At 38.6% G+C, this 26,300-nt stretch overlaps 3 protein-coding genes across 3 annotated transcripts; 1 reads left to right on the forward strand and 2 right to left on the reverse strand.

Annotated features, from left to right (window-relative positions):
- Positions 1-4,056: 4,056 nt before the first annotated feature.
- Positions 4,057-7,378, reverse strand: LOC121795897 (probable prolyl 4-hydroxylase 4). The gene is made up of 7 exons (XM_042194554.1): positions 7,087-7,378; positions 6,924-6,981; positions 6,743-6,847; positions 6,158-6,215; positions 5,374-5,549; positions 4,660-4,729; positions 4,057-4,564 (listed from the first exon to the last, which is right to left on the reverse strand). The coding sequence occupies exons 1-7, from the start codon at positions 7,206-7,208 to the stop codon at positions 4,275-4,277; spliced, it is 879 nt and encodes a 292-aa protein (XP_042050488.1). The 5' UTR covers positions 7,209-7,378; the 3' UTR covers positions 4,057-4,274.
- Positions 7,379-7,786: 408 nt separating this feature from the next.
- On the reverse strand, positions 7,787-10,832 carry LOC121795896 (receptor-like cytosolic serine/threonine-protein kinase RBK2). Its single transcript, XM_042194553.1, has 9 exons — positions 10,651-10,832; positions 10,248-10,357; positions 9,788-10,171; positions 9,432-9,683; positions 9,196-9,350; positions 8,958-9,037; positions 8,721-8,856; positions 8,496-8,645; positions 7,787-8,245 (listed from the first exon to the last, which is right to left on the reverse strand). The coding sequence occupies exons 1-9, from the start codon at positions 10,686-10,688 to the stop codon at positions 8,057-8,059; spliced, it is 1,494 nt and encodes a 497-aa protein (XP_042050487.1). The 5' UTR covers positions 10,689-10,832; the 3' UTR covers positions 7,787-8,056.
- A 4,289-nt stretch (positions 10,833-15,121) lies between these two features.
- Positions 15,122-24,061, forward strand: LOC121796971 (glutamate receptor 2.8-like). Its single transcript, XM_042195723.1, has 7 exons — positions 15,122-15,815; positions 15,915-15,958; positions 16,042-16,354; positions 16,430-16,807; positions 21,901-22,138; positions 22,769-23,573; positions 23,867-24,061. The coding sequence occupies exons 1-7, from the start codon at positions 15,122-15,124 to the stop codon at positions 24,059-24,061; spliced, it is 2,667 nt and encodes an 888-aa protein (XP_042051657.1).
- Positions 24,062-26,300: the final 2,239 nt, after the last annotated feature.

A 26,300-nucleotide genomic window follows, 5' to 3' on the forward strand; every position in this document is an offset into this window, starting at 1 on the left:
CTTTATGGTGATTGCTAGCTAGTACAGTTTTGGACTATCTCTGTGTGTGTGTGTGTATTTCACAATTCACACACACCACGCAAAATTTACATCCCCAACATCAAAATTGAGCCTCAAATACGGCCCTCCTGTTCTATCCAACTCTTTTTTTTTTATCATTATTATATTTTATTATTGCAAAATTCTACATGTCACCTCCAATTTTACTCACACAGTATATTATTGTGAATATTAAATTTGGAGGGGGCAAAATCTGTACTTGTCTGCTGATGTACAGCTCTTCATTATCATACAATACTAATCTATTCATCACAAATCATAAAATATTGAATTTTTTACATGAATGGATTTTTTGGAAACACAAGGATTCTTGCTAATTTACCTTGTGCAAGAATCAATCAAGTTGATGAGTCTAAGTTCCAATTGGATCAAAATTTACTGAGACAATGAAATTCACATCTCTTTAGAATAAAAAAGTTCTAAAGCTTACTTATTTAAAACATACACACACGCACATCCAATTGCAAGGTTAATGGAACTTAACTTGAAGAGTGAACTATATAAATGGTACCTGATCTTTCACTTTCGCACATAAATGGTACCTGATTTTTATTTTATATCGTTTTTGGTACCTATAAATCACATTTTTGGTACTTGGTGCAATTTTCACCCCAAAATGCCCTCTAAACAAATACATTTTTCCATTTGTGTCATTGAGGTTATTTTGGGCATACACAAAACTAAGTACCATAAGTGTGATATTATAATATCTTCTCTCATTCTTCTCACTCTTTATACTAATATTATTCTTAATCAATATTAATATTATTATTTGATGTTATAAATTAATAATGAATTTATTTTTTAATATCATTCAAATATACTTAATTATAATTATAATTATAATTATATTTAATTATTGTAATAATATTATTGTTATAATACTAAAAACTAGTTGTAATTAATAAATAATTATAGTACAATTATTTAAATTATGAATCACACAATATATAATAATAATAAATAATAATAATAATAATAATTATTATTATTATTATTATTTTATATTAAATTAGTAACTAATTAATATGGTCTTAATAAAAATTTAACAATGTGAATTGTATTCATAATGATATTAAGAGTTGAATATTTTTAGTTAGGTGTTTCAACCCTAAAATGAGTATAAAAAAATTCATAAAAATATTTAATTGATTTAATTATTTTAAATAATTAATTTAATTAGGTGTTTTGTTCTTGATTTATATTATGAATGCAATTAGATGTATGTATAAAACACTAAAAAGAAAGAAGAAAAAGAAGAGAAAAGAAAAAAGAGGAAACATAAACTAAGGAGAAAAAGAAAGAAGGAAGGAAGATAAAAATACTAAAAAGAAAGAAGAAAAGGAAGAAAAAAGAAAGAAGAAGAAACTAAAGAAGAAAAAAAGAAATAAGAAAGGAAGAAAAAAATAATCGCATGTATGGTATTATTTAATTGAAATTTCCAAAAATATCTTCCATAAAAAAAAATCATATGTTTCATACATAGGCTTATTTTTATTATGGGTACCAAGAACATATAAAATAAGATTCTTGATGTTTGTTGAAAAATAGATGCCCTGCCACATTTGTAGTGCCTGTATAGATGTGCAATAGGTTTGTTGGAGGCCCCAGTTTAAATACAAATTGGATATTAAGTTTATAAAACGTGTAAATATAATGAATTGTTTACATAGGAGAAACTACAAAGATTGTGCAGTTGATCTTGATAAATTAACCGCACATATAATAGAAGACAAGTGACTACACAGTATGTTAGGATTTATTAAAAAAAATACAAACTCACCATTTATCGACACCTAACTCGACATGGACCAGAGAATCAGATCCTACAGAAGCTGCTGTCGCTTTTTTTCGTCAGAGCATCCACATCGGCGAGCTCCAGCTCGTCCGTCGGTCCGTGCCAGCGGCGCGGCACCGCTGTCCGCCGCTGCTCGATGCATCGAGCACGTCCGTGCCAGCGAGCAGCTTACGTGGCAGGCGGTGATTGGCCAACGGCATAGCCATTGTCAATTTGATTTTTTTTTTAAATCGGATTTTTATTAAAAATAAAAAAAAATATTTTCCCACTTCCCAAAAAATTATATTCGTTTTCTACCCACTTTTAATATTTTTCAATTCCCCCCCCAAAAAAAATACACATTTTCATCTATAAATATCATCACTTTCACACCCAAAAATTCACACCACACTACACAATTTTCATCTACATTCTCTCATTTTCATTCTCAATTCTCAATCTTTCTTCCACTACTACAACATAACAATGTCCGGCCACGACGATCACCCTCCGGCTCCCACGGTTGGAACCCCGAGTGGTTCGGTTCACAACCGTTTCCTAGTCCGAAAACGGAATATTAGGCCCCTCCTCAAACCCAAGGTTCGGAAGTTCCGGGTGGCTACCTGCCTTACCCGATCAACGACCAAGATGCCCCCGAAGGGCAATACGGGTGGACACCCGAGCCTAGAGCGAGGTCGAGTGGCCCCTTCCAAACTCCGACTCCTCCTACTCACGGTGTCCGCACACTACTACGGCGGAGATGGAGCAATTGTTCAAAGCGTTCTTATCAATCTCCGAAGATCTGGAGGTTGGCACGAACCAATCCGACGATCATTATTAATGGCGCATCTGTCTCCGGTACAATGAAAACCGGCCGGCTGAAACAATCGAGCGCAACGAGAGTATGGTGAGCAACGCCATATACAGAGCCAACGAAGAAATCCAAAAGCTCCAGGGGTATTACCTCCAGGAAGAGCGGTCGGCGGGAGAGGCCGGAGCGAGGTCGACATCATCAGTTCCGCCTTGTCGACCTATCAATCCTTGAACTACAAGCCGTTCAAGTACCTCAACATTTGGCAAGAGACGCGGTCGCATCCGAAGTTAGGGGAGGCGTAACATCCTCCTCTAGCGGCTCCTCCAAACGGTCAAGGTCGGTATCCCTATCCGACGCCGGCTCCGAAGACATGGCTAGCCAACTTGCCGGAGCTAACTTGAGTAGCCCCGACGCCGGCCCGAGCGGTTCCCAACGCCGACCGCAAGGAAGGAAGAAGGCGGCGGCCAACCGCCGTCGCGCCGCGACTCCATCTGTCCCCGATCCCAAACCCGCTCCCGCTCCCTATGTGGCACCTCAACCCCCCACCAACTCGTTGTGGGGGGGGTTTTGGCCCAACTCAATTTGGCCGATAGGTCAAATATGACCCCCGAGCAACTTCGATCGCATGTGGCGATGATATGGGGTATCCAAAGAACGTTGAGGGTATTGCCGGATGATGACTGGTCTTCCCCAGATGTAATTTTTAAGCTTAAATTCTGCAATTTTTATTTTTAGTAGTTTAATTATGTAATTTTCATTTTTTTGGATTTTAATTTTGTAATTTTTATTTTTTAGGATTTTAATTATGTAATTTTTATTTTTTAGGAATTTAATTATGTAATTTTTAGTTTTATTGTAATTTGTAATATTATTCCGGGTATTTTTAATGAATTTTAATTTTATGGAAATGTTTTTATTTAAATTGAATAATAGAATGGTGGGACCCTTGTGCTCTTGCATAAGAGCAGACAGAAAAAATGGGGCCGGGCACACATCCGTGCTCGCTGGCAAGAGCACAGATGTGGATGCTCTTATGTCCGTTGTTGGTCTATAGCTTTCTCTCTCTCCCTTTATTGTACTTCAGATTAATTCTATGTAAGAATTCACGCGACGCCATGTGATATTGGTGGTTGCATCTCCGCCATTAATTGTCTCATTTAACTCGCTCGAATTTTACAAAATGTGATAAAAAGTTGGTGAAAAATAGCCGTGAAAGATGAATTCTACTATACTACTCCTTTTTACAATGAAATGCAGCTGAGATCAGATTAGTAAAATGTGTGATTAACCAAAGTGACAATAACAAATAAATGACAATTATTCTCAGATAAATGGAAATGAAAAATTGAGACAATTAGTGACAAACAGAGGAAATACGAGTACATATTATAATTATAAAGATGAATTTATCGACTAAAACTTCGCCATTTCGGCTTTAATTATTCCAGACTAATAACATGATAAAAGAGACCTTCTTTAACCAAGACTACAAAACTCTGTGAATAACCGCAAGCCAGAATAATATACAAGGGAATGACATTTTCAACATACAGAAATGTGTAATGAACCAAGAATTCATCCATGTATATATTTTTAGTGAGACAGAGCACAGAGGTCAAACAATTAACATGCTTTGCAACTCTTCCTACAGTAACCTGGGAGATCCGAGGAGCCGATCATGTATTCTGGATTCTTGTTGCATTCTCCAAGGGAAGCCCATCTTTCGCAGTTACCATCTGAGTCGGAGCAGTTCCCGCCCACGACTTTATCAAAGGAATCGACATGAATCCACTTTGTTGCAGACCACTTCTCGCCTTCATCCACAGGGCAGCCAGCATGCAGACTCGCGGTATCTGGAGTTGCATCTGGATAGAGACTATAGAACAGAAGTGCGCCCCCTTTGCGTGGCTTCACTGGAAAATGGAGGAAAATGAACAAAGAGGTCAAATTGGTGCTCACGTAGTTAGAACATTAACTAAATCAATTAGGACTTCACTTATTGTCTCACCTGCAGGACCTTGTCTTCCACACTCGGAGAACTCTCTCTCTGTTGAAACAGACCTAAGACGAGGTGATTCCTGCGTGAGTGCATCAAGGAGTGAATAGGGCAGTGGATAGTTATGAAAGACAAAATTTCGTGAGAAAAGAAGGACCTTCAGTATAGGATGTCACACATTGATCCCTCCATGGAAAAAAAAGAATGGTGCAGGGCATTCATATGATCAATAGAGTGTTTTGCTGAGTTTCACTCTTTGAAACAGCTTTTTAAGATTTTTAAGATCCTAAACTGAGTTTGGCATTTACTCCTAAAATATCTTACTGTTAAGTCCCTTTAGTTCCCCATTATTTTGACTTACATATAAAGAGCTTCATCATCAAAACATAAACAATTGGCTCTTGATGAGTATTACAACCCATCATTTCAACAACCTAGTTTGAACATCTTGTAACCTCTCCAAACACCTTATCATGTAAAACTTATAAGCTCTTCTAAAAAAGGGACCCCTCAGTCTTTTTAGCAACAATCCTTCACAGTTCACTGCTCCATAACCATCCTATCGTATTATTATGAGCATTTCCAGCCCAATGACAGTCAAAGAAAACTAGCAAAGAGTTCTATTGTACATGGTTACAGCATGTGATACAGCAATTAAAGATCTAGCAGCCAAGAGTTTGTGAAAACCAATTATCTTGAACTGCAGAAAGTGGAGATATGACTAACCTTGGCAGAGGGGAAGACAGTTTCACCTCCTTTTTCAACATCAGAGAGATACATAAGCACAGTTGCTATCCGGTGTCCACCACGAGCTATATTTTCCTTATCCGCAAAATAGTCATAGTGAGGATCATATTTCTGTCCAGGTTCATACCGCAATACTTGTATGTCTTCTCCATTTTCTATGGAAAGAATGAAAGATCAGGTCTTGCAAGCAGTAGCAGCAGCAGCAGCAGTAGTAGTAGTACAAATCATAGTTCTCAATGCCCACCACATAGTTCATAGTTTTAAGAATACCATACCAATGTACAAGACCTCGAATAAAACCTACAGGCATCCATTTAAAAATAAATATTACAGAGATCACTGAAACTCAAGGATTTACTCTGTAGACATGATAAGATATGAACAAAGTGAAAGCAGACAATGGATAAATATAGAGCCACACGAGAAAGGCAAACAGGTTCAGATTTAAGTAACATAAAGATTTATAGCTATGAAGTTTATATGGTATTAATAATGTGTTCTATCAATTCAAGTTCCTGATTTCCTATTAAGGTATAATTCAATTAATTTGAATATGACTACAATTGCAAGATTTAACAAAAACACCTTTCAAAATTGCAATGGAACAAAGGTATAAAAGAACTGCAATATCATAAATACTAGTAAAACTTAAAAACAAAACAGATTCAAACAGATAGACTAAACATCATCAACAAAGTAGGAATTATGCTCAACTGGTGACACTGGTGATGACTCTATTGCATATCCTCGGAGAAAATGTTACCTTTTGGTAAAAATGTCCATGTTGCAATCTTGTCTTCTATGCCAGCAACAATAGGATCCTAGTAGCAACGTATGCCAGGGAAAAGAATTAAGATCGGGGAACTCAGAAATTTCTCAAAGATGGCAAGCAATCTGATCATAATTTGGTTGAGTCAGCACAATAAGTTTTAGAAAACCTACTTTTCTTAGCACCTTTATTTCTAATACGGTGCCTATTGTTAATACATTGTCAAACATCCAACTCATATATTCAGGAATTCATTAACAATAACTATATGAATCCTTTCAAATGCATATACACTTGAAACACAGCAAAATGAGATTTAAATAAGGCTCCCAAAATGAGACAAGATCGTCGTCTAAACCAGTATAACAGTTAAAGTTAGATGTTATGTGGAATCACTAAATCATTGACAAAAAGGTCAGATGTATCGAACATGATCTAATTATCATAAGCATCCATAAACGTTTTCATCACTATCTTTAGCAGAGGTTCCATCTAAATCGAAATAATTAAACAGTTGCAACCATTGAAACTCGGATTCTGTCAACATGAGCTACCGCTAAACAAACATAAAATCCGTACCTTGGCTTTATCAATAAACATTCCAGAGCTAGTCCGAACCTCGCTCAGCTTACTTTTCCCAGACTCATTGTCTGCCACCTGTGACCTTTTGAGCTCCGATTTCGCCTAATTTAATCGCACAAATCAATGCAATCGCCTTAAAAGAGTTTGAGAGAGTACAATAATGAATATAAAAACTCACCAGAGAAATTAAATGATTGCATTCATCATCTGTAAGAAAGCCTTCGTACACAAAAGCTCTGAATCGAAACGCAAATCAATCACACAAATAGTCAACTTAGAAGAGGAGCTGGTGGCGGAATGTTACAAACATTTCTATCTTCTACTAAGAAAAAGATCAGTACCTAGGTTTCCACGAGATAGTTCTGACTCTGGATGGATTGACTATCGAATTGCACAAAGATTTCCGCGCTATTGATGCGATTAACAGCACCAGAAACACGGAGTTATAACAAAATCTATACATGATAATAAAAATTACCGATATTCCCCGGAAATTTTTGAACAAGAGCTATTCGGATGTTTGATTCTGAGCGTTTAGTGAGATTTCGGATTTGGTAGATCATTCAGTTTCCGTTGGAGTTGACGAGAAATATATATGCGCCAAAAAAACATTAGTTTAAAATAATAATCTAAAACTACATTCAATTGATCAACTTTATTAGTCAATAATACTTATAATTTTCTCAACAAATAAATTACTACTCTCAGGAGTGGGTCAGTACTAATACTATGTCGGTAAGATATATCTTATTATCGTAAACCTTATCGTATTTTCGATATACCAGAATTTTACGTCATATTAGACTTTAGTGTGGTACACCGCAATTCCATTATATCGTTACATAAATATATCTATTCACGGTATATATCATTTTCAATAGATATTGATATTGGTATATACATGGGGTCCTCTTATATCATTTTCAGATTGTGAGTAATGCTTTCTCGACACTACTGGTTCTTGTTCTTTCAACACAACGTTACGTCTACCAACAATCATTGCATGTATCTATAGTTTTTATACTGATTCTCTAATTTGTTCTCTTGCTACCCCCATCACCAATGCCATAGTTGCAGCATGTGGAAACAGTAAACTCATATGTCAATTTAAACACAAGATTTAAAACATAAAAGTAAAAAAAATTACTTAGCTAGGTCTGTTTTCATCTATACATGCAAATGCTGATAATTCAATGGAACACTATATATGCACAAGCTGTTTCACTGCCACGAGTCTCAGTTTGAACTATCAGCCACCACCTACTTCCCCATAACCAACAATATGTCCAGCTCTTGTCACTACACAGTTGTTTACAAGTTTTCCTCAACTCCTTCCAAACATGGGTCGCTTTGGTGGACTTTATGGCTCGAAGGTTTACCTGAGTTGCTTTCTTCTTCCGTAATCATCTCCAACGGGCATTCCCTCTTCAGTGCAGGCCTTTTTTGGAACCTTTTCTTGTTCGGCAATATGCCTTCATCGCCTTTCAACATCCTCACAACCTGGTGAATAGAAGATTTATCATGTTTTTACTCCTCTATATGCAGTGTGAAAGAGTACTTCATTTACATGCTAATACAAAACCTTCAAAGAAAGATTGAGATCAGTAAAATGGAAGAAGATTTGTACATGAATGGTGTTCATAGTTTTTGGAATATAAGGGATTCTCGTAAAAATGGAATCTAACTCTTTTGCAAGTGCTCCAACAATTGATTATTAAATGTAATAATCACTGGGGGTGTTGGTAAATACCTGGCTCATTCGAGGTCTATCTGTCGAATTTTGATGAATGCATATTGAGGCAACCATAACCATTCGATTCAACTGCTCCCAATAGTAATCACTATCTAGAGATGGATCAGCTAGTTCTTCGATGCCGTTGTTAACTAGCAAAGGTTTGGCCTGCAAAGTTATTTGCTTTCAAGGATTAGTCAGAGTTGCTACATCAGACGAGTGTAGCTGTATCGACCAACTTACCCACATCACAACACTTTTATTGTTGTCGTCTATGGCTGGGCGACCACTAATGAGCTCCAGCAATAGCACGCCATATGCATAAACATCAGTTTTCTCATCAACCGTACCGTGCAGGAAAAACTCAGGTGGAAGATAGCTGCCATTGAATGATTCAATCATGTTAAGAATGAAAGTTGAGTGTAACTTGGGGACTTCACCATTTTTTATTCTAATAGTAGTAAGTTTCCATTGTCATACCCAAATGTACCCTCGACATTTGATACATCGAGGTGAGTCCACTGATCAGGAAGCCATTTTGCTAACCCAAAATCTGAAATCTGCACAGACGAACGTTACTTCATGTAAGTTCAAATGTGTGATCTGATGTAGGTTGCGACTTACAGGTCCTGTGGCATAAATCAGAATAAACTGCTCTACTTATTCATATGACAAAACTAGGAGACTCAGCAAAAACTTAGCACTTTCTGAACTATACCTGAGGTTGAAGATCTTCAGTTAGCAAAATGTTGGCAGACTTGATATCTCTGTGGATAATTCTCCGTTGGCACCCCTCATGAAGGTAACAAAGACCAGAAGCAATGCCCAAGGAAATATTATATCTGACATTCCACGGCAAATTCTCCTTTGCACCTGAGCAGCATATGGACGAACAACAAAAACAGGAAGGTTTAGAGTCTTGAAGTGTTTGAAAGCGACAAAAGAAAGACAAACCTTTTAGCATAGACGACAAGCTCCCATTAACGGATAATGGAAGAACAAGGTGCATCCCTCCTTCAACTCCATAACCGATAACTCTTGAAATGTTTGGATGGTTGACATGAACCAAAATGCCGAGCTCTGCTAAGTAATCCGCTGTCATCTCCTCTTGTGATCCCCTAATCAACCTCTTAACTGCTATTAGTTGTCCATCATTCAAGTATCCCTTGTAAACTTCAGAATAGCCACCTTCTCCAATTAAGTTTCCTTAAGACAGAACAAGAACAAGAACATGAAAATTTTTGTTAGTCTTGATCTTAACCTCAATATCCTGAAGATTCTGATTCGCAACAGACAAGAATATGAATCACCTGGGCTAAAATTGTTCGTTGCTTCTTTGAGGTCTGTGAGAGTGAAGCATTTCCAAGAGGTTTCGAAGCAATAATACAAGTCTCCATCTAGCTGAGTAGTGAGTTCTGGCAAACTCTGAGTGCTCCGGGATGCTCTTTTTCTCAAAGAAAGCTTCTTTATTGAAAGAATGTGGGGTATGGAAGGATGAAAGGTCTGAAAATGCACACTGGGGCCCTTTTTGAGCTTGCGGATGAACCCTTTCCATTGGGAGTCGGATTTGGCAGCTGCCTTAGCTGCTTCTTCCTCGGACACGAGTGTTTTGATGACACTCACTTCTTCTTGATCATCTCCACTGGATGAGCACCCTTCCAACGCATCCACATCCATGTCTAAACCTCTCAACTCTAAGGCATAATTCAAATCTCAGAGAGTCGGGATCGTGATCATCTGAAAACAGTTGAAACATGTAGAGACATCTACCTTCACCAGAGAGAGTGATGGAGGAAGTGGAATAGAGCAACTTATGTCCAACTACAATGAACTGCCCATCGGTACTTTCATCAGCAACCTCGCATGCATTCTCATTTTCCCTGTAATTCAACAATTCCCAACAAAATTACACAACAATCCAAAATCCTACTCCAAAATTATGCAAACTGAACAATCGATACTATTCATAAATCCATGCCATTTTTACTGTTTAGCATATTATTGACGATTCTATTAAATTCCCCAAATCCTTTATTCAGATTTGATAGTTGTACCAAAATTGGCATTGCATGGAACAACATTTAACACTTGAAACCCAAAACGGGGAAAAATGCAGCTAATAATTCATGTTTAGAAATAATTTAATGATGTGAAATTATATGAATGGGATAACCTTGGAGGGGAAGACGGATGTTGAGCATCAATTTCCATGGTTCCTTAGCGACAGCAAAAGGAGGTGCCTCAGGAACCAAGATTATTCACGTATGCAAATTTCAATTCAGATACAGAAACACACACACAGAGGATACAAGATGCTAAGAATGAGAAGAAAAAAATGAGAAATGTAAAATTGTGGTTTACATGAATTCTCCTCAATCCATGCTAAAAATTCGGTTTTCCGATGTTAATGATGCTAATTTGTTACATTTTTTATCAATGCCTTAATTTATTTTAATATGATAGCGTATAGAGTTCAACATTTTTTATTTATTTTATTTCCATATTATGTAAAACTGGCGCGTCATGAGATACAAAACATTACAGTCAAAGAAGATAAAAAATTGAAAACGATTAAAGTGCAACATCATACTCATAATTCATAAATATACAATTCAACATCAAAAGTAAAAGCGCCAAATATTTATTTAATACGAGGAATCGGTTTAATCTCTCACAAAATGAAATTTTTTTGAGGAATTTCAATGTGATTCAAAAACCAAACACACGTCAAATTAAGGGTTTGTTTATTTTCAAAGAGTATATAATGTGCTCAAAGGCAATAATAAGAGAAATTGCAGCCATAAATTGTAGTAGCATGGATTTAAGTATGCCCACCACCGGTGTTTGACTGGGTCCGCAAAGTATCGGAACGGATCATCTATACCATCTCCTTCATCTAGCTGGAAATGGTGCGGGCCAGTGTTTTAAAAACCGTTTGAATCAGCCGGTTCGACCGGTCCGACCGTGAACCGGTAGGTAGTCCGGTCCGGTTTACCTATTTAGACCAGTGTGAGTTTGAGCCACTGAGAACCGTTTTAACCGGCCGGTTGGACCGGTCTGGCCGGAAACCGGAAACCAGTTTTTGCCTTTTGTGTTCAAAATTTGAAAAATAAAAGGTTCGACCGGTCCGACCGTGAACCGGTAGGTAGTCCGGTCCGGTTTACCTATTTAGACCAGTGTGAGTTTGAGCCACCGAGAACCGTTTGAACCAGCCGGTTGGACCGGTCTGGCCGGAAACCGGAAACCAGTTTTTGCCTTTTGTGTTCAAAATTTGAAAAATAAAAATTTGTTGTTGGAAGGGCTTGAACTCATGACCTCCACTCAAATTAACAAAAGCTTAACCATTCCACCACAAGCTCCACACGGAAAAATAAGAACATTGAACAATGTTATACATAGAATATTAATATTTTTATTTAAACCAACTAATAATTCATTTATTTTATATTTATTATGTAATTATTTATTATGATATATATAATTATCATCCTCTAAATTTTATCTATACTTTCCTAGTTACTATATTATTACTATAACGCTTATTACTATCGTTATATTATAGTAAGATTCGATTTTTTTAATATATTTATTTATTATAGTTTATTATTTACTAAATATATATTTTTATAGCATATATTTAATTTATGTAGCCTAACTATTGATAATAAAGTATTCTTTTGTTCACACTAACTAATAATTTGTATATTTTATTATATTCACTAAATTTTAATGTTTTATATTTGTATATATACTAATTATTTGTAAGATTGAAAGTTTTTGTGATACATTATTGATCATATTTTATTATTTATTATATTGGACACTATATTTTACATTATAAATTGAATTATACATATTTGTAACAGTTAAACGGTTCGACCAATGATTAAACCGGTCCGACCGATTGAACCATGAACCAGTAGCTTCACCGGTTCGCTTACCGGTTCAGTTTTTAAAACATTGGTGCGGGGGATTACATATGTAATCCGCTGCACCAAACTTCGATAAAAGTTGTTGTAGTCTTGTAGAAAACAAGTCAACATTTTATGTATAATAAATGTCTTACAGCAAAGGGCAATAAATATTTTTTGACTTTGTAAACGAAAATGAGCTAGAAAAAGTTCGTGAAATGTAATTTTTGTTTTTATATATAATGTAAAGTGAGGTTCCTTTACCAAAAAATAATAAGGTGAATGATAAATTTATTAGCATTAAAAAAAGAAAAAAATAAGATATTTAATAGTGGACGAATGAAGTATATCTTTTTATATTTTTATCTTAATACGCGTCGTTTGTGTATATATAAGCTTTTGCTGCAGCACTTTCACGGTACCCTTTCCATAATCAGCTTTGTTTGCATATATACTTAACTTCCATGAATTGTCTCACTGTTGTTTTTGCAATGAAGAATCCATACTTGTTTTGCTTTCATATGTTTTTGGTTATGTGCTTTTGTGTTGATCCTTTGACCGGTTTTAATGCAAGTGCTGCAAAGGCTAATGTAGGAGTGATTCTTGATCTTGGCACTGCTCTTGGAAAGATATGCAGAACTTGCATTGCTATGGCAATCGAAGATTTCTACTCCAACTGTGATTACAACACCATGATCGAGCCTCATTTTAGAGACTCGGAGAATGATGTTATTACTGCAGCTTCTGCAGGTATAATTACACTTCATTAGATTCAAGTCTTTAAAGCATCCACTATAGGCGGATGCTTTCAATCGCCCCGCCCCCTTTTTTGTTCACAGCCCCACTTTTTTGTCCATAGCCCCAATGTTTTCCTCCACTGCCTCACTATAGGCGGACACTTCCAGTAGCCCCAAAATTTTATAACTAATTTTTATTTTAATTTTTTCGTTTCGCTTTTAAATCTGCTGAATTGAAATATTTACAAAACGAGGTAATTGAGACCGAATATTCGTTGTATTGGCAAAGGTAAAATTATACAACGAATGTAAAAAAAATACAAATAAAAACGCCGTCACCGTCTAATCGGTGGCGTCGTCCGATTCCTCTTCCTCATCTTCGTCGCCTTCTCCATCGCCTTCAACGTCGCCCTTGTTGCCGCCGGCATCCGCTGCCCCAGGTCCCTCATCAGCCAAGCGCAGACGGCGCTGGATCCGACGTATGAGGTCGGAGTATATATTCTTGATGTACGGGTCGGTTGCCGTCTCGTATTTGCTGCAGGCATCATTCAATTCGTGCGCCAGCTGCACATATACGGTATCCTTCAAGACCGCGCTGGCAAAAGGGGCCCTTGAAGGCGGTATAGACGCGGGCTGCAGGGCGCGCGATCCAGAAGCCGCCGACGATCGACGGGAGGAACCGGCGGCTTCTCTAGCGCGTCTGATAGAGGCACGTTGTCTCGGAGGGCGGGTGCGCCTAGAGTGTGTAGCGGAGGGCTCTATGGCTTGCTCTTCGTTCAGGTCGAACGATTGCGAGCCGCTGCCGCTGCTGTAGTCCCCGGCAATGTTGTGTCTTGTCCGCTTCGTCGCCGGACTCTGCTCTTGGGCACAGATGGCCTTGAATTTTGGGCAGTCCTGGAGAACTAGAAACTCCTCCCACATTGTGAACTTCGGATTGCCGAGAGTGCGGTATTGCTCCATCGAAAGTTCTTTCACGTCAGCCTCGCTGCGGCCACTCTCCGCATGGAGCAGGTTGTTCTGGTATATGCCCGCGAACCGCCGGGTCGCCGGCAGAATCCTAGACCACTTCTTGCGGGCTGTTCCCCGTTACGCGGGGGGGAGTCGTGAGGTTTGAACTAGTTGTACGCCTGCACGACGCTCTTCCAAAAGCTAAACTCGGTCTGATCGGTGCCCAATATGGGGTCTGATGTGGCGGCATTTTTTTAGAGTGAAAGTGTAGATAGTGATGTGTGAAAATGAAGTGTGTGAAAGTGTGTAAAAATGGATGGTGGAGGAGGAGTATTTATATATGTAATTTTCAAAAAAATTAAAAAATAAAAATAAATCAAAGGGGGCGGACGTGCATAGCCCGTCGCCCCACTATAGACCGCCCCACCCATCGCCCCATTTCGCCCCGCCGCCCCCACCGTCGCCCCGCGATCGCCCCGTAGGAGGTGATGCCTCTACCGCCCCACCCTCGCCCCATTTTTCTTGTCCGCCCCGGGGCGGACGTCCGCTACACTATAGACCGCCCCACCCTCGCCCCAAATTTTCATCCGCCCCATTCTCTCCTATAGTGGATGCTCTTACTAATGTAGCTATAGATCTGTTAAAGAACGCTGAAGTGATGGCGATAATCGGGCCACAAAAATCCGTTCAAGCAGACTTTGTGATAGATATTGGTGACAAGGTGAAAGTTCCAATTATATCTCCAGCATCGAGTCCATCCTTATCGACTAAAGACTCATCATACTTGACACGATCAGCATGGTGTGCCTCTTCTCAAGTTAAAGCAATCGCAACAATTGTAAAAAAAATTGGTTGGAGGAAGGTCGTTTTTGTGTACGAGGATACCAACTATGGAAGCGGATTAGTACCTTATATGACCGTGGATATGCTAGAGAGCAATGCTTGGGTCTCACACCAAGTTGTTATTTCCGCTGATGCAACATAGGATCTAATCCGAGAGGAACTCTTTAAGTTGGCGAAGATAAGGCCAAGGGTGTTCGTGGTTCACATGCTGCCAGACCTTGCATCCCGTTTCTTCAAGGTGGCGAAAGAAGCTGGGATGATGGACAAAGGGTATGTTTGGTTAATAGCGGACGTGCTAACAAGTCTCTTGGATTCTATGCCAGAGACGATGGAGGCGATGCAAGGTGTACTAGGTGTGAAGGCTTACGTTCCAAAATCCGTTAATGGAACAGAACTCGATGTTGTTGGGTTGTTTTATTATGACAGCATCACACTTTTGGCAGAGGCAATGGAACGAATTGGTGTGACATCCCTGCGGTTCAATAGATCGGTTGATCATAGAGAAAATTTGACAGATTTGGGAGAAATAAGAACGTCATTGGCTTGGCCATCACTTATTGGTTGGATGAGACAACACGCATCCAAAGGGGTGAGTGGCGATTTTAACATAAGTAACGACCAACTGCAGGCGTATGTATTCGAGATAGTTAATGTGAATCGCAGGAAAGAAATCCAAGTTGGATTCTGGAGTGAACAATGTGGAATCGTACGGGAGATTAATGCACACAATAATTGCTCGATCGATAAGGAACTTGACCCCATTGTATGGCCAAGAAAAGAAAGTGAAGTGCCAAAAGGATGGGAAGTTTCTGGGAGTGGAAAAAAGTTGAGGGTTGGAGGAGTTCCATCAATAAGGGGTTTCAATGAATATGTTAAAGTTGAAAAGAATGAAGAAACAGGTGTTTTTAAACCAACTGGTTTTTTCATTGATATTTTTTAGAAGGTATGGCAAAACATTCCATATCATGTCTCGGTCGAATATATCTTGATCGATGCAGGAGGTGGAGGTTATGATGATAGCATATCGAAATTAGACGAAGAGGTAAATGCATATAAGCCACTTTGTTATACTAGTACTAAATAGTAGTAGTACTTTTCAACTAAAACTCATGTGTTTGTCAACAGGAACTTGATGCATTGGTGGGAGATGTAACGGTGACAGCTAACAGATCGAAGCACGTAGATTTCACATTCCCTTACTCAGAATCGGGAGTTGTCATTGTTGTCCCGATCAATCCTAAAGGGAGGAGGAGTGCTTGGATATTTATGAAGCCTCTAACATATGGCCTCTGGCTAACCATTGGCGCCTTCTTTGTCTACATTGGTTTTGTCATTTGGGTTCTTGAGCATCGCGTAAATAAAGCATTCCGTGGCCCACCTAAGCAGCAAGTTGGGATGATATTCTGGTTCTCATTCTCAACGCTTGTTTTTACACACAGTAAGTCTTGATACATCTCATTCTCTTCTTTATGAAGCTGAGCTCAACTAGCTAATTGTTCATATATCATGACAGGGGAGAAAATGAGGAGCAACTTGACAAGATTTGTGGTGATCGTGTGGGTGTTCATGGTGCTGGTTTTGACGTCAAATTACACTGCAAACTTGACATCCATGCTTACTGTAGATCGACTGCAGCCCAAGACCAAGGATCTGAATGATCTGATAAAGAATGGAGAGTTTGTTGGATACCAAATGGGCTCCTTTGTTAGAGAATTCTTGACAAACAATGACATTCTTGAATCCGCGAGCCTGAAAAGCTACAGCACCGTGGATCAGTTCCACGAAGCTCTCTCCAAAGGCAGCAGGAATGGAGGAGTACGCGCGATTATTGATGAACTCCCTTACATCAGGCTTCTCATTTCCAAGCACTGCGACAAGTATACCATGATCGGTCCAATATATCCAACTTCCGGCTTTGGTTTCCTAAGTCTCATTTCTTCCATGCACCATTCATTCAAGATTGATTCATCATCTCATTGAAAATCTGCAGGCATTTGTTGGAAAAAACGTGTAAAACATGGAGGATTTTGGAGGCTTTTCACATGGCCTAGACCTATGGCCTTTCAACTTGTGTAACCTCTAATTTCTTCATGTTGTATCTTGAATGCCAAGCTTTTCAAGTACCATCATCTATCCTATAAATAGATGGATTTGAGGGATATGAAATACACCAACAACAAACATTCTCTCTTTTCCCTCAAGGTCTCTACATCATAGTGTGCATCTTAGGAGCATTGTCTAGCTCGATTCTCGGAACTCCATCAAGTTCGCCGGTGCCTAGCGGGTTTGAGGTGCTTCTACACGCTAGGAGGAAGTCGTTTTATCTTTGGGGGCAATACGCCATTCCGTGAGCACTAGCCGGGGCGTAATTTGTCTTACAGAAATAGGGCTTTCCTCGACTCGACTTATAAATTTGGTTTGCTTTATTTCCGTTGTAATTTTCATTCATCTTTTTGTTGCAAGTTTTCTTTCGATTGTATTAGTTAGAGTACCGCCTGTACACGGCTTGGGAATTTCTTCCCACTATTTCTAACAATCGCAAGACAAATTACTGTACTCTTCTAAGACAGGGTTATATCAATCGAAGTTGAAGGAAACATGAGCTCCAAAGCTGGAATGAAGAAACGAACAGTCGCAATGTTCATGGGCTACGAAGTGATTAATTCCCTGAGATCAATCCTTTTGAGAATTGTGTTTATCGTTTGTCAGTTGACCAGCAAGACCAATTTAGACTTGGTAGTAGTAATTGGGATACATGGGTTTTTTAATATACCAATGCACATATGTTTCAATATAATTGTGTACTTATTGTTAGAGATAATATTGTGTAAATTATTTGAACGTGTTGTTATAAACAACAAAGGTCACGAGGTGGTCGCAATAGTCTCCGACGTGGACCATGGTAATAATCCAAATGAATGGTTTGTTGATACTGGTGCCACATGTCATGTGTGCTCCGAGAGAATCGTTTTTTCTACTTACAAATCTGTTGGAGGTAGAAAAGTACGCATGGGAAACCAAGCCTCTTCTGAGGTGGTTGGTGTGGGTAATGTGTTCCTAAAATTAGGATCTGGAAAAGTTCTTACCCTTAAGGATGTACTGCATGTCCCAGACATCCGAAATAATTTGGTGTCAGGCTCACTTCTAGTAAATCATGGATTTTCACTAGAATTTGAGTGTGAAAAGGTTTTATTGACCAAGTATGGAAAGTTCATAGGTGAAGGCCGCCTAGTGAATGGACTTTTTGAGCTGAATGTTACAGTCATTCACCGTGGAAAAAGAATAAGCAATAAGGAAGATGACATGTCCTCTTATTTGCTTGAGAGCTCTGATTTATGGCATAATAGATTGGGACATGTAAATCTAAATGCTATAAAAAGATTAGTGAATCTTGATTTACTAAAAATTCACGAGTTTAACTCACAAAAAAATGTGAAGTCTGTGTTGAAGCAAAAATGACCAAGCTACCGTTTAGCTCGGTAGAACGGAGCACAAAACCTCTAGAGTTAATCCATACAGACGTATGTGATTTAAAATTTGTGCGAACTAGAGGTGGTAAAAAGTACTTCATCACATTTATAGATGATTGCACAAGGTATTGTTACCTTTACTTATTAAGAAGTAAAGATGAGGCAATTGAAGCGTTTAAAGAAAAATGAAGCCGAAAATCAACTTAATTGTCGAATTAAGTGTGTTTGAAGTGATAGAGGTGGTGAGTATGTAGCCATGTTTGCAGAATTATGTCATGCAAGTGGTATAATTCATCAAACAACGACTCCATATTCTCCCCAGTCAAATGGAGTTGCTGAACGAAAAAATCGAACACTTAAAGAGATGATGAACGCTCTGTTGATTAATTCTGGTTTATCCCAGAACATGTGGGGGGGAGGCTGTGTTAACAGCGAATCATATCTTGAACAAAATTCCACTAAAAAAATAGGGATGTGACTCCTTATGAGTTGTGGAAAGGCAAGAAACCTTCGTATTCATACCTCAAAGTGTGGGGGTGCTTAGCAAAGGTAGAAGTGCCTCCTCCGAAACAAGTTGCAATTGGTCCTAAAACAGTCGATTGCATCTTTATTGGCCATGAACTTAATAGTAGTGCATATCGTTTCCTAGTCCATAGGTCAGCTGTGCCTGGCGTGGCTGAAGGAACAACAATTGAGTCAAGAAATGCTATATTCTTTGAGAATATGTACCCTTGCAAGAAGCAAGAGGATCGTTCTAGTGAAAGAATGATGGATGAATCCACTAGTTCTAATCCTCCAAAAAGGACGAGTTCAAGTCCTGAGGATATAGAACCAAGACGTGGTAAAAGAGTTAAAATTGCTAAGACTTTTGGTCCAGAGTTCATAACTTTCATGTTGGATGGTGAACCAAAGTCAGTGGCGGAAGCTTTGTCTGGCCCAGATGCAACGTGGTGGCAAGAAGCTATCAACAGTGAAATTGAATCCATCATGAGAAATAACATTTGGGTGTTAGTAGACTTGCCTGAAGGCTGTAAGGCTTTAGGGTGCAAGTGGATTCTGAAAAGGAAATATAAGCCCGATGGTACTATAGATAAGTACAAAGCTCGCCTAGTTGTCTAAGGCTTTAAGTAGAAAGAAGGGCATGACTTTTTTTCACATGTTACGAGAATCACTTCCATTCGGGTGCTTCTTGCGATTGCTGCTTTGCACAATCTTGAGATTCACCAAATGGATGTGAAAACTGCGTTTCTGAATGGTGATCTGGAAGAAGAAATATATATGGAACAACCCGAAGGGTTTGTTGTGCCTGGGCAAAAGCGTAAAGTATGCAAACTGGTAAAATCATTATATGAGTTGAAGCAAGCGCCGTTACAATGGCACTTGAAGTTTGACAATGTGATGTTGTCAAACGGGTTCACTATCAATGAGTGTGATAAGTGTGTTTACATTAAGAACACAGATAACGGTTTTGATATTGTGTGTCTTTATGTAGATGATATGTTGATTATGGGCAGCAATAGTGCCATTATCAACGAAATCAAAAATATGTTGAAGAGAAATTTCGACATGAAAGATATGGGTTTAGCTGATGTGATTCTCGGAATCAAAATTAAAAGGAATCATAAGGGAATTGCTCTGAGACAATCTCATTATATTGAGAAAGTGCTAAAGAAATTTCACTCGTTCGATTGTGAGCCAGCTAAGACTCCATTGGAACCCAACGTGCATTTGAGTAAGCACGCGGGTGAGCCTGTAGCTCAAGAAGAATATGCAAGGATCATAGGGAGTTTGATGTTTATCACAAACTGCACCCGACCAGATCTTGCGTGTACTGTGAATAAGCTGAGCCAATTTACGAGCAGCCCATGCAAGGAACATTGGAAAGCTCTGCGTAGGGTTTTGAGATACTTGAAGTATACTCTTAACTTTGAGCTACAGTACAAAAGATATCCCCAAGTACTTGAAGGGTACTGTGATGCAAATTGGATCTCTGATTCAAAAGACTCATTTTCGACAAGTGGGTATGTGTTCACTGTGGGGGGTGGTGCTGTCTCGTGGAAATCAACGAAACAGACGTGTATTGCTTGTTCCACTATGGAATCTGAGTTTATCGCATTGGATAAAGCAAGGGAAGAAGCCGAGTGGCTCAGAAATTTCCTAGAATGTATTCCATGTTGGAAGAAGCCAGTGCCGACAGTAGTGATATACTGTGATAGCCAAGCAGCTATAGGGAGAGCACATAGTGGCTTATACAACGGTAAGTCTCGACATATTCGTCGACGACATAATGCCGTCAGACAATTGATCACAAGTGGTGTTATCACAGTTGACTATGTAAGGTCAGTTGATAACTTAGCGGATCCGTTAACAAAAGGTTTAAACCGTGATCAAATGCATAAATTGCTAAAAGGAATGGGACTGAAAACCACATCTTAAAAAGATGATTATAGTGATAACCCAACCATACGATTGGAGATCCCATGGGCTTGGTTCAATGGGAAAACGAAGCTATATGAATCTAGTTGTAACACTCGAAAGATTTTTAATCTTCGCCCATTCTTTAGAAAGCATTGAGTGTTGTAACATGCATGTGGTGGGAGGCTAAGTTTTGACTTTTAATGATTCTTGGAAATCTCGAGGGGGTGGGTATTGCAGGATACCTGGAAAAGAATCACCTATGTAAGTGAAGTGTGGGACGCTTCAACATGTGAATCACTTATGAGTCCAAAGTGGTGTTCCATGGCCAGTAAAGGACACAAACGTGAGAACTGATGAGTTTGTAAATAATATTGTGTCAATATTATTGTCTCGGTATACACCAAGGAGGAATGGTTCAAGGCATCACGTCCACCAGGCCGCCGGTATGCCCGATAGTGTTGACTATGGAAAGTTCAAAGCCCCAAGCTACTATTTCAAATGCAATATTATTTCTCGAGAATTGAGCAAAGAGTCTGTATGCATACAAGTCTTATGTTGGTTTGAGCTGGCAGCGCTCTAACCAATGTGGGGGATTGTTAGAAAAAACGTGTAAAACATGGAGGATTTTGGAGGCTTTTCACATGGCCTAGACCTATGGCCTTTCAACTTGTGTAACCTCTAATTTCTTCATGTTGTATATTGAATGCCAAGCTTTTCAAGTACCATCCTCTATCCTACAAACATTCTCTATTTTCCCTCAAGGTCTCTACATCATAGTGTGCATCTTAGGAGCATTGTCTAGCTCGATTCTCGGAACTCCATCAAGTTCGCCGGTGCCTAGCGGGTTTGAGGTGCTTCTACACGCTAGGAGGAAGTCGTTTTATCTTTGGGGGCAATACTCCATTCCGTGAGCACTAGCTGGGGCGTAATTTGTCTTGCGGAAAGAGGCATTTCCTCGACTCGACTTATAAATTTGGTTTGCTTTATTTCCGTTGTAATTTTCATTCATCTTTTTGTTGCAAGTTATCTTTCGATTGTATTAGTTAGAGTACCGTCTGTACACGGCTTGGAAATTTCTTCCCACTATTTCTAACAGCATTTCCAAAGGGTTCACCGCTGGTTTTTGACGTTTCACAAGAGATCTTGAGGCTAAAAGAGGATAAGGATTTGGTGAGGATCACAAAGAAATGGCTAGGAGATGAAAAGGAATGCCCCATTGGCAATGGAGCTCTGAGCACATCGCAGAGGCTCAGTCCAGACAGTTTCAGGGGGCTCTTCGTCATTGCTGGGATGTCGTCAACGCTAGCTCTGGCTATATTCTTGTCCAATTTCTTGTATGAGAATCGATGTTTATTAGAATCTACTGCTTCAATGTTACGATCCCCATATCTTAGGTTTACCCAAATATTTAGTTATCTTTTTATTTCTCATATATTTCCATATATTATTTTCATGTTCGGTAAGTTAGGGTTTTGTATTATAAATAGGGAAGAATGTAATTATTTTGTCATTCAATGAATATATTATTTGGCCAAGTTCCTTGCATAATACGTTGAATCCTTAATCCCCTACGCCACCGGCTGCCCGACAGAAGCTCACCGCGCACAGCCGGGACGTATATCTGATCTGCAGTCGCTGCCTGATGGGTTAGAAACCGCGCACAGCCACCCAGATTCTTCCTCCGCCGACCCTCACGGGCGTCGGATTTATCTCTTCATAGTTGTTCTTCTTTCTACCGGTACGTTAGGGATTTAGGTAAACAACTGGTGCTTTCATCCGTGCTCATCCTCCATCTTCTTCATCCATGACCCAAATCTCATCAATCAAAAAAAAAAAGATATCTTCTTCACCAAAAAAAAAGTACCACCGATCACCTCCCACTGCCGAGCTTCACTGCTGCCATTCAACGTCATCATGTCATGTTATGAACAACTATTCGATCAATTGGATGCCGCTATGTCCAGGTTAGAATCACGTTGGGAAGCAATCGATAGACGTGTGACAAAATTGCAGGCATCAAAATCAGCATATCGACGTTACTCTTCCAACTACGATACTGATCCCTATCAGCAACCTACTCGTTTTCGCCCCTGCCACGAACAGCCTCCTGGCTGGCCGCCACCGCAATGCTTACCCCCAAGTTACTGGCCTGCACAACGGCGTCAGCACACCTACGAGAAGCAGCAGCAGGCACACGCCTATAGGCAGCAACACGAACCTGTTGCTGCACATATGGAGCCCCTCAATCGGTTTGGCTATTCCCGACCTCGACATCAATCAAATCCAACACTGGTCTCTGAGCATTCGTCGTACACCTGCACGCTTTCAGATGTGGAGCTGCAAAATCCCGACGCCGAATACCGTGTGAGGCAATCTAACTACCTGCCCCCGCATCCGACATATACAGACTCATATGGGCAGCCACGAAATTCATCTGCCAGGTATAATTTGTGGCAGCCAGAGTTCCCTCTCCCTGACCGAATGCTGCATCCACCGACACCGCGTTCGCCTTCCTACCGGAGTTCAGCCCCACCATGTACAGCCTTGGCGGATTCCCCGGCAGCCACAACCCAAAGCCGATCCTGCCACGAGCATCCTACTGTTGTGCTGCAACCGCTGCTCGGTCCTACAAGTCTCCAACGCTCAGCAATACCACCGATGGCCTCTGCTGCTGTCCCACCGTCCTCCTCGCATCTACCAAGCACCCGCCCGACTACGCATCTTGTTTCTTGTGAAGAGATGCACTTGGGAGTTGAAGGTGATTCACAAGTGTTAAATCAAGGGGTCTTGCGGCTCAGATGAAATTAGCAGATGAAGAATTTTGTTATGAAATTAAATGGAGTCCCAGTAGCCATTCTTTAAGTCTTGATCACAAATCAGATGCTCATCAAAAAACAAATAAAAATGATTCCTTGAATTGGAGGGGTAGTTTTCTTGATGATTTTGATGAATCAAAACCAACCCTATTAGATGATAATCATGATAAGGCCACTTTTGATGATGATGAGTTCACATAAATGGAATGTCATTCGGTGAAGATGAGTGATGATTCGGATTTGCAGGGGGATAGTTCACAGCAGAAGTGTTTGGACTCTGATGATGATTATGAAGATGATAGAGTAGATAGTGAAGATAGACGTTCCTACAACCTCACTACTGCGGGGATCCAGCCGTTAAAAGTTCTTGTGCAGCGGTTCATGGAGGACAAGCAGTTTGGGGGTGTAGGAATGATGCCGACGTCAGGAGCCGGTGCATGATCCGGAGTCTCCTCCAAGTCCCAGCCATCAAGGATGATTTTGTGAAGACGAAGGCGAGAGAGGAGAGGGACGGCGTAGAAATGTTGGTAGGAGTCATAAGTGAAATGATGGTGATCTTGTTCCTAATCGCATTCGATCCAAGAGGTGACGTTTCAATGCTTTTGTTATCGTCGACTTTGCACGTGGTTCCGTGGTTCCCACCTTGAGGACAAGATGGATTTTAACCGTAGGGGAGTTGTTACGATCCCTATAACTTAGGTTTACCCAAATATTTAGTTATCTTTTTATTTCTCATATCTTTCCATATATTATTTTCTTGTTCGGTAAGTTAGGGTTTAGTATTATAAATAGGGAAGAATGTAATTATTATGTCATTCAATGAATATATTATTTGGCCAAGTTCCTTGCATAATATGTTGAATCCTTAATCCCCTACGCCACCGGCTGCCCGACGGAACCTCACCGCGCACAGGCGGGACGTATATCTGATCTGCAGTCGCTGCCCGACGGGTTAGAAACTGCGCACAGCCACCCAGATTCTTCCTCCGCCGACCCTCACGGGCGCCGGATTTATCTCTTCACAGTTGTTCTCCTTTCTACCGGTACGTTGGGGATTTAGGTCCTTAACATTCAATCAAAGAAAAGCTACTCAAACTTGCTACAATTTTTACGTGGGAGAAAGATGAATCGTTGTCACTAAAGGAAAACCGGATTCCTGATCATGGAGTTGGAGTTGGAGATGTTTCAGCAACATCGAGTCCAACCAGGAGCATTCCATGTGAAAAAGATCAAGAAGGAATGGTTTCACAAGATAAAGGATTCTCAACAGTAGAAATTTATGTTATCCAACCTCCATGGGTGGGCTTGCTTGTTTGATGTGAAAATAAAGTTGGCCCAGAAAATAAATCATGCAAATATAATTTCTAATAATTTTACTTTTTCATATTTGGAAAATTATCAAAATTTGAATTTTACATTTAATTTAATAACTAAACTAAAGAGTTGTGATCAATGTCGAACCATTTTTAAAGACCGAACTAGAGACCAAATTTGGGTCATCTATTTTTCTTAATCTTGTGGTTAGGATTAATTTACAATTGATTTAATATTTTATTCAATAAATACTTGTTTTAATTTTAATTTTTTTAAAAAAAAAAATTATTTATTTTTTTAAAAAACTAATTTTTTTTATTCAATAAAAACTTGCCAGAGTAATAATGAACTAAATGAAGTATGTTATGAAGTAATTTTGACATGTTGTTGAAATATATTAATGATACAACAAATTTTAGTGTTAAACGTTAAGCGGTAGTAATGAACTATATTCAATAAATAATGAACCAAATGAACGTTAGTACTGAAGTAAATATGACATTTTATTGAAATACAATGTTAATTGTGTTAAACGTCAAGCAGTAATAATGAACTTATTACTTCATTCCGTTAGTTTATTACTTCATTCAGTCATGCTATTACTTCATAATGTGTTATGACATAATTATCTTTCAGCTGAAGTAAATTCGGTATGTAATGAATGCAAAAAATTACTTCATAACATTCGTTCATTTAGTTAATTATGTAGTGAATATAGTTCATTATTTGCTCCAGCAAGTTTTATTGAATAAAAAAATTTAAAAAAAATTGAATTTTATTTTAAAAAAATAAAAAATAAATAAAAATAAAAAAATTTTATTAAATAAAATATTAAATTAATTGTAAATTAATCCTAACCACAAGATTAAGAAAAATGGATGACCCAAATTTGGTCTCTAGTTCGGTCTTTAAGACGGAATTTGTGGATAATGAGACTCCTAAACTAAAAATATAATAATTAAAAGTTTTTAATAAAATAATTAATAACAATAAAAATCATATAATCATTAATTTTGAAATTATAATAATAGTTTCTTAATATTTAATAATTAAAAATATAATGATGATAATTATATTATTTTTATTATTATAATAGATTATTTAAATAATTAGATTGAGATTTTCTTTGTTTATAACATCATAATAACATACTATTATAACTACAGTTATTTATTGATATTATAATTCATAATTTAAATTTTTTATGAAGATTGTCTTAATTAGTTATGCATTTAAAAAAATAATAACAATAATAATAATAATTATAATAATAGTTGTACAAAATAATAGTAAAAATCATACTGAGCTAAATACTTAAATGTAACAATCCTAAAATTGGAAAAAAGAATATATAGAAAAAAAATAC

The sequence above is a fragment of the Salvia splendens genome, chromosome 3, assembly GCF_004379255.2.
Source record: "Salvia splendens isolate huo1 chromosome 3, SspV2, whole genome shotgun sequence".
NCBI classification, from domain to species: Eukaryota; Viridiplantae; Streptophyta; class Magnoliopsida; order Lamiales; family Lamiaceae; genus Salvia; species Salvia splendens.

Bases quoted from the DNA above. Each gene is read 5' to 3' on its own strand.
- LOC121795897 (XM_042194554.1), bottom strand. From the start codon at position 7,208: ATGTATAGATTTTGTTATAACTCCGTGTTTCTGGTGCTGTTAATCGCA. The intron at 6,982-7,086 runs GTACTGATCTTT...GTTTCGATTCAG, and splicing joins ACTATCTCGTGGAAACCTAG to AGCTTTTGTGTACGAAGGCT. The intron at 4,730-5,373 runs GTTAGTCATATC...GCACTCACGCAG, and splicing joins CTGTCTTCCCCTCTGCCAAG to GAATCACCTCGTCTTAGGTC.
- LOC121795896 (XM_042194553.1), bottom strand. From the start codon at position 10,688: ATGGAAATTGATGCTCAACATCCGTCTTCCCCTCCAAG. The intron at 9,684-9,787 runs GTGATTCATATT...TTCTGTCTTAAG, and splicing joins AACGAACAATTTTAGCCCAG to GAAACTTAATTGGAGAAGGT. The intron at 8,646-8,720 runs GTAAGTTGGTCG...ATAACTTTGCAG, and splicing joins ATAAAAGTGTTGTGATGTGG to GCCAAACCTTTGCTAGTTAA.
- LOC121796971 (XM_042195723.1), top strand. From the start codon at position 15,122: ATGCTGCCAGACCTTGCATCCCGTTTCTTCAAGGTGGCGAAAGAAGCT. The intron at 15,959-16,041 runs GTAAATGCATAT...GTTTGTCAACAG, and splicing joins TATCGAAATTAGACGAAGAG to GAACTTGATGCATTGGTGGG. The intron at 16,355-16,429 runs GTAAGTCTTGAT...ATATCATGACAG, and splicing joins AACGCTTGTTTTTACACACA to GGGAGAAAATGAGGAGCAAC.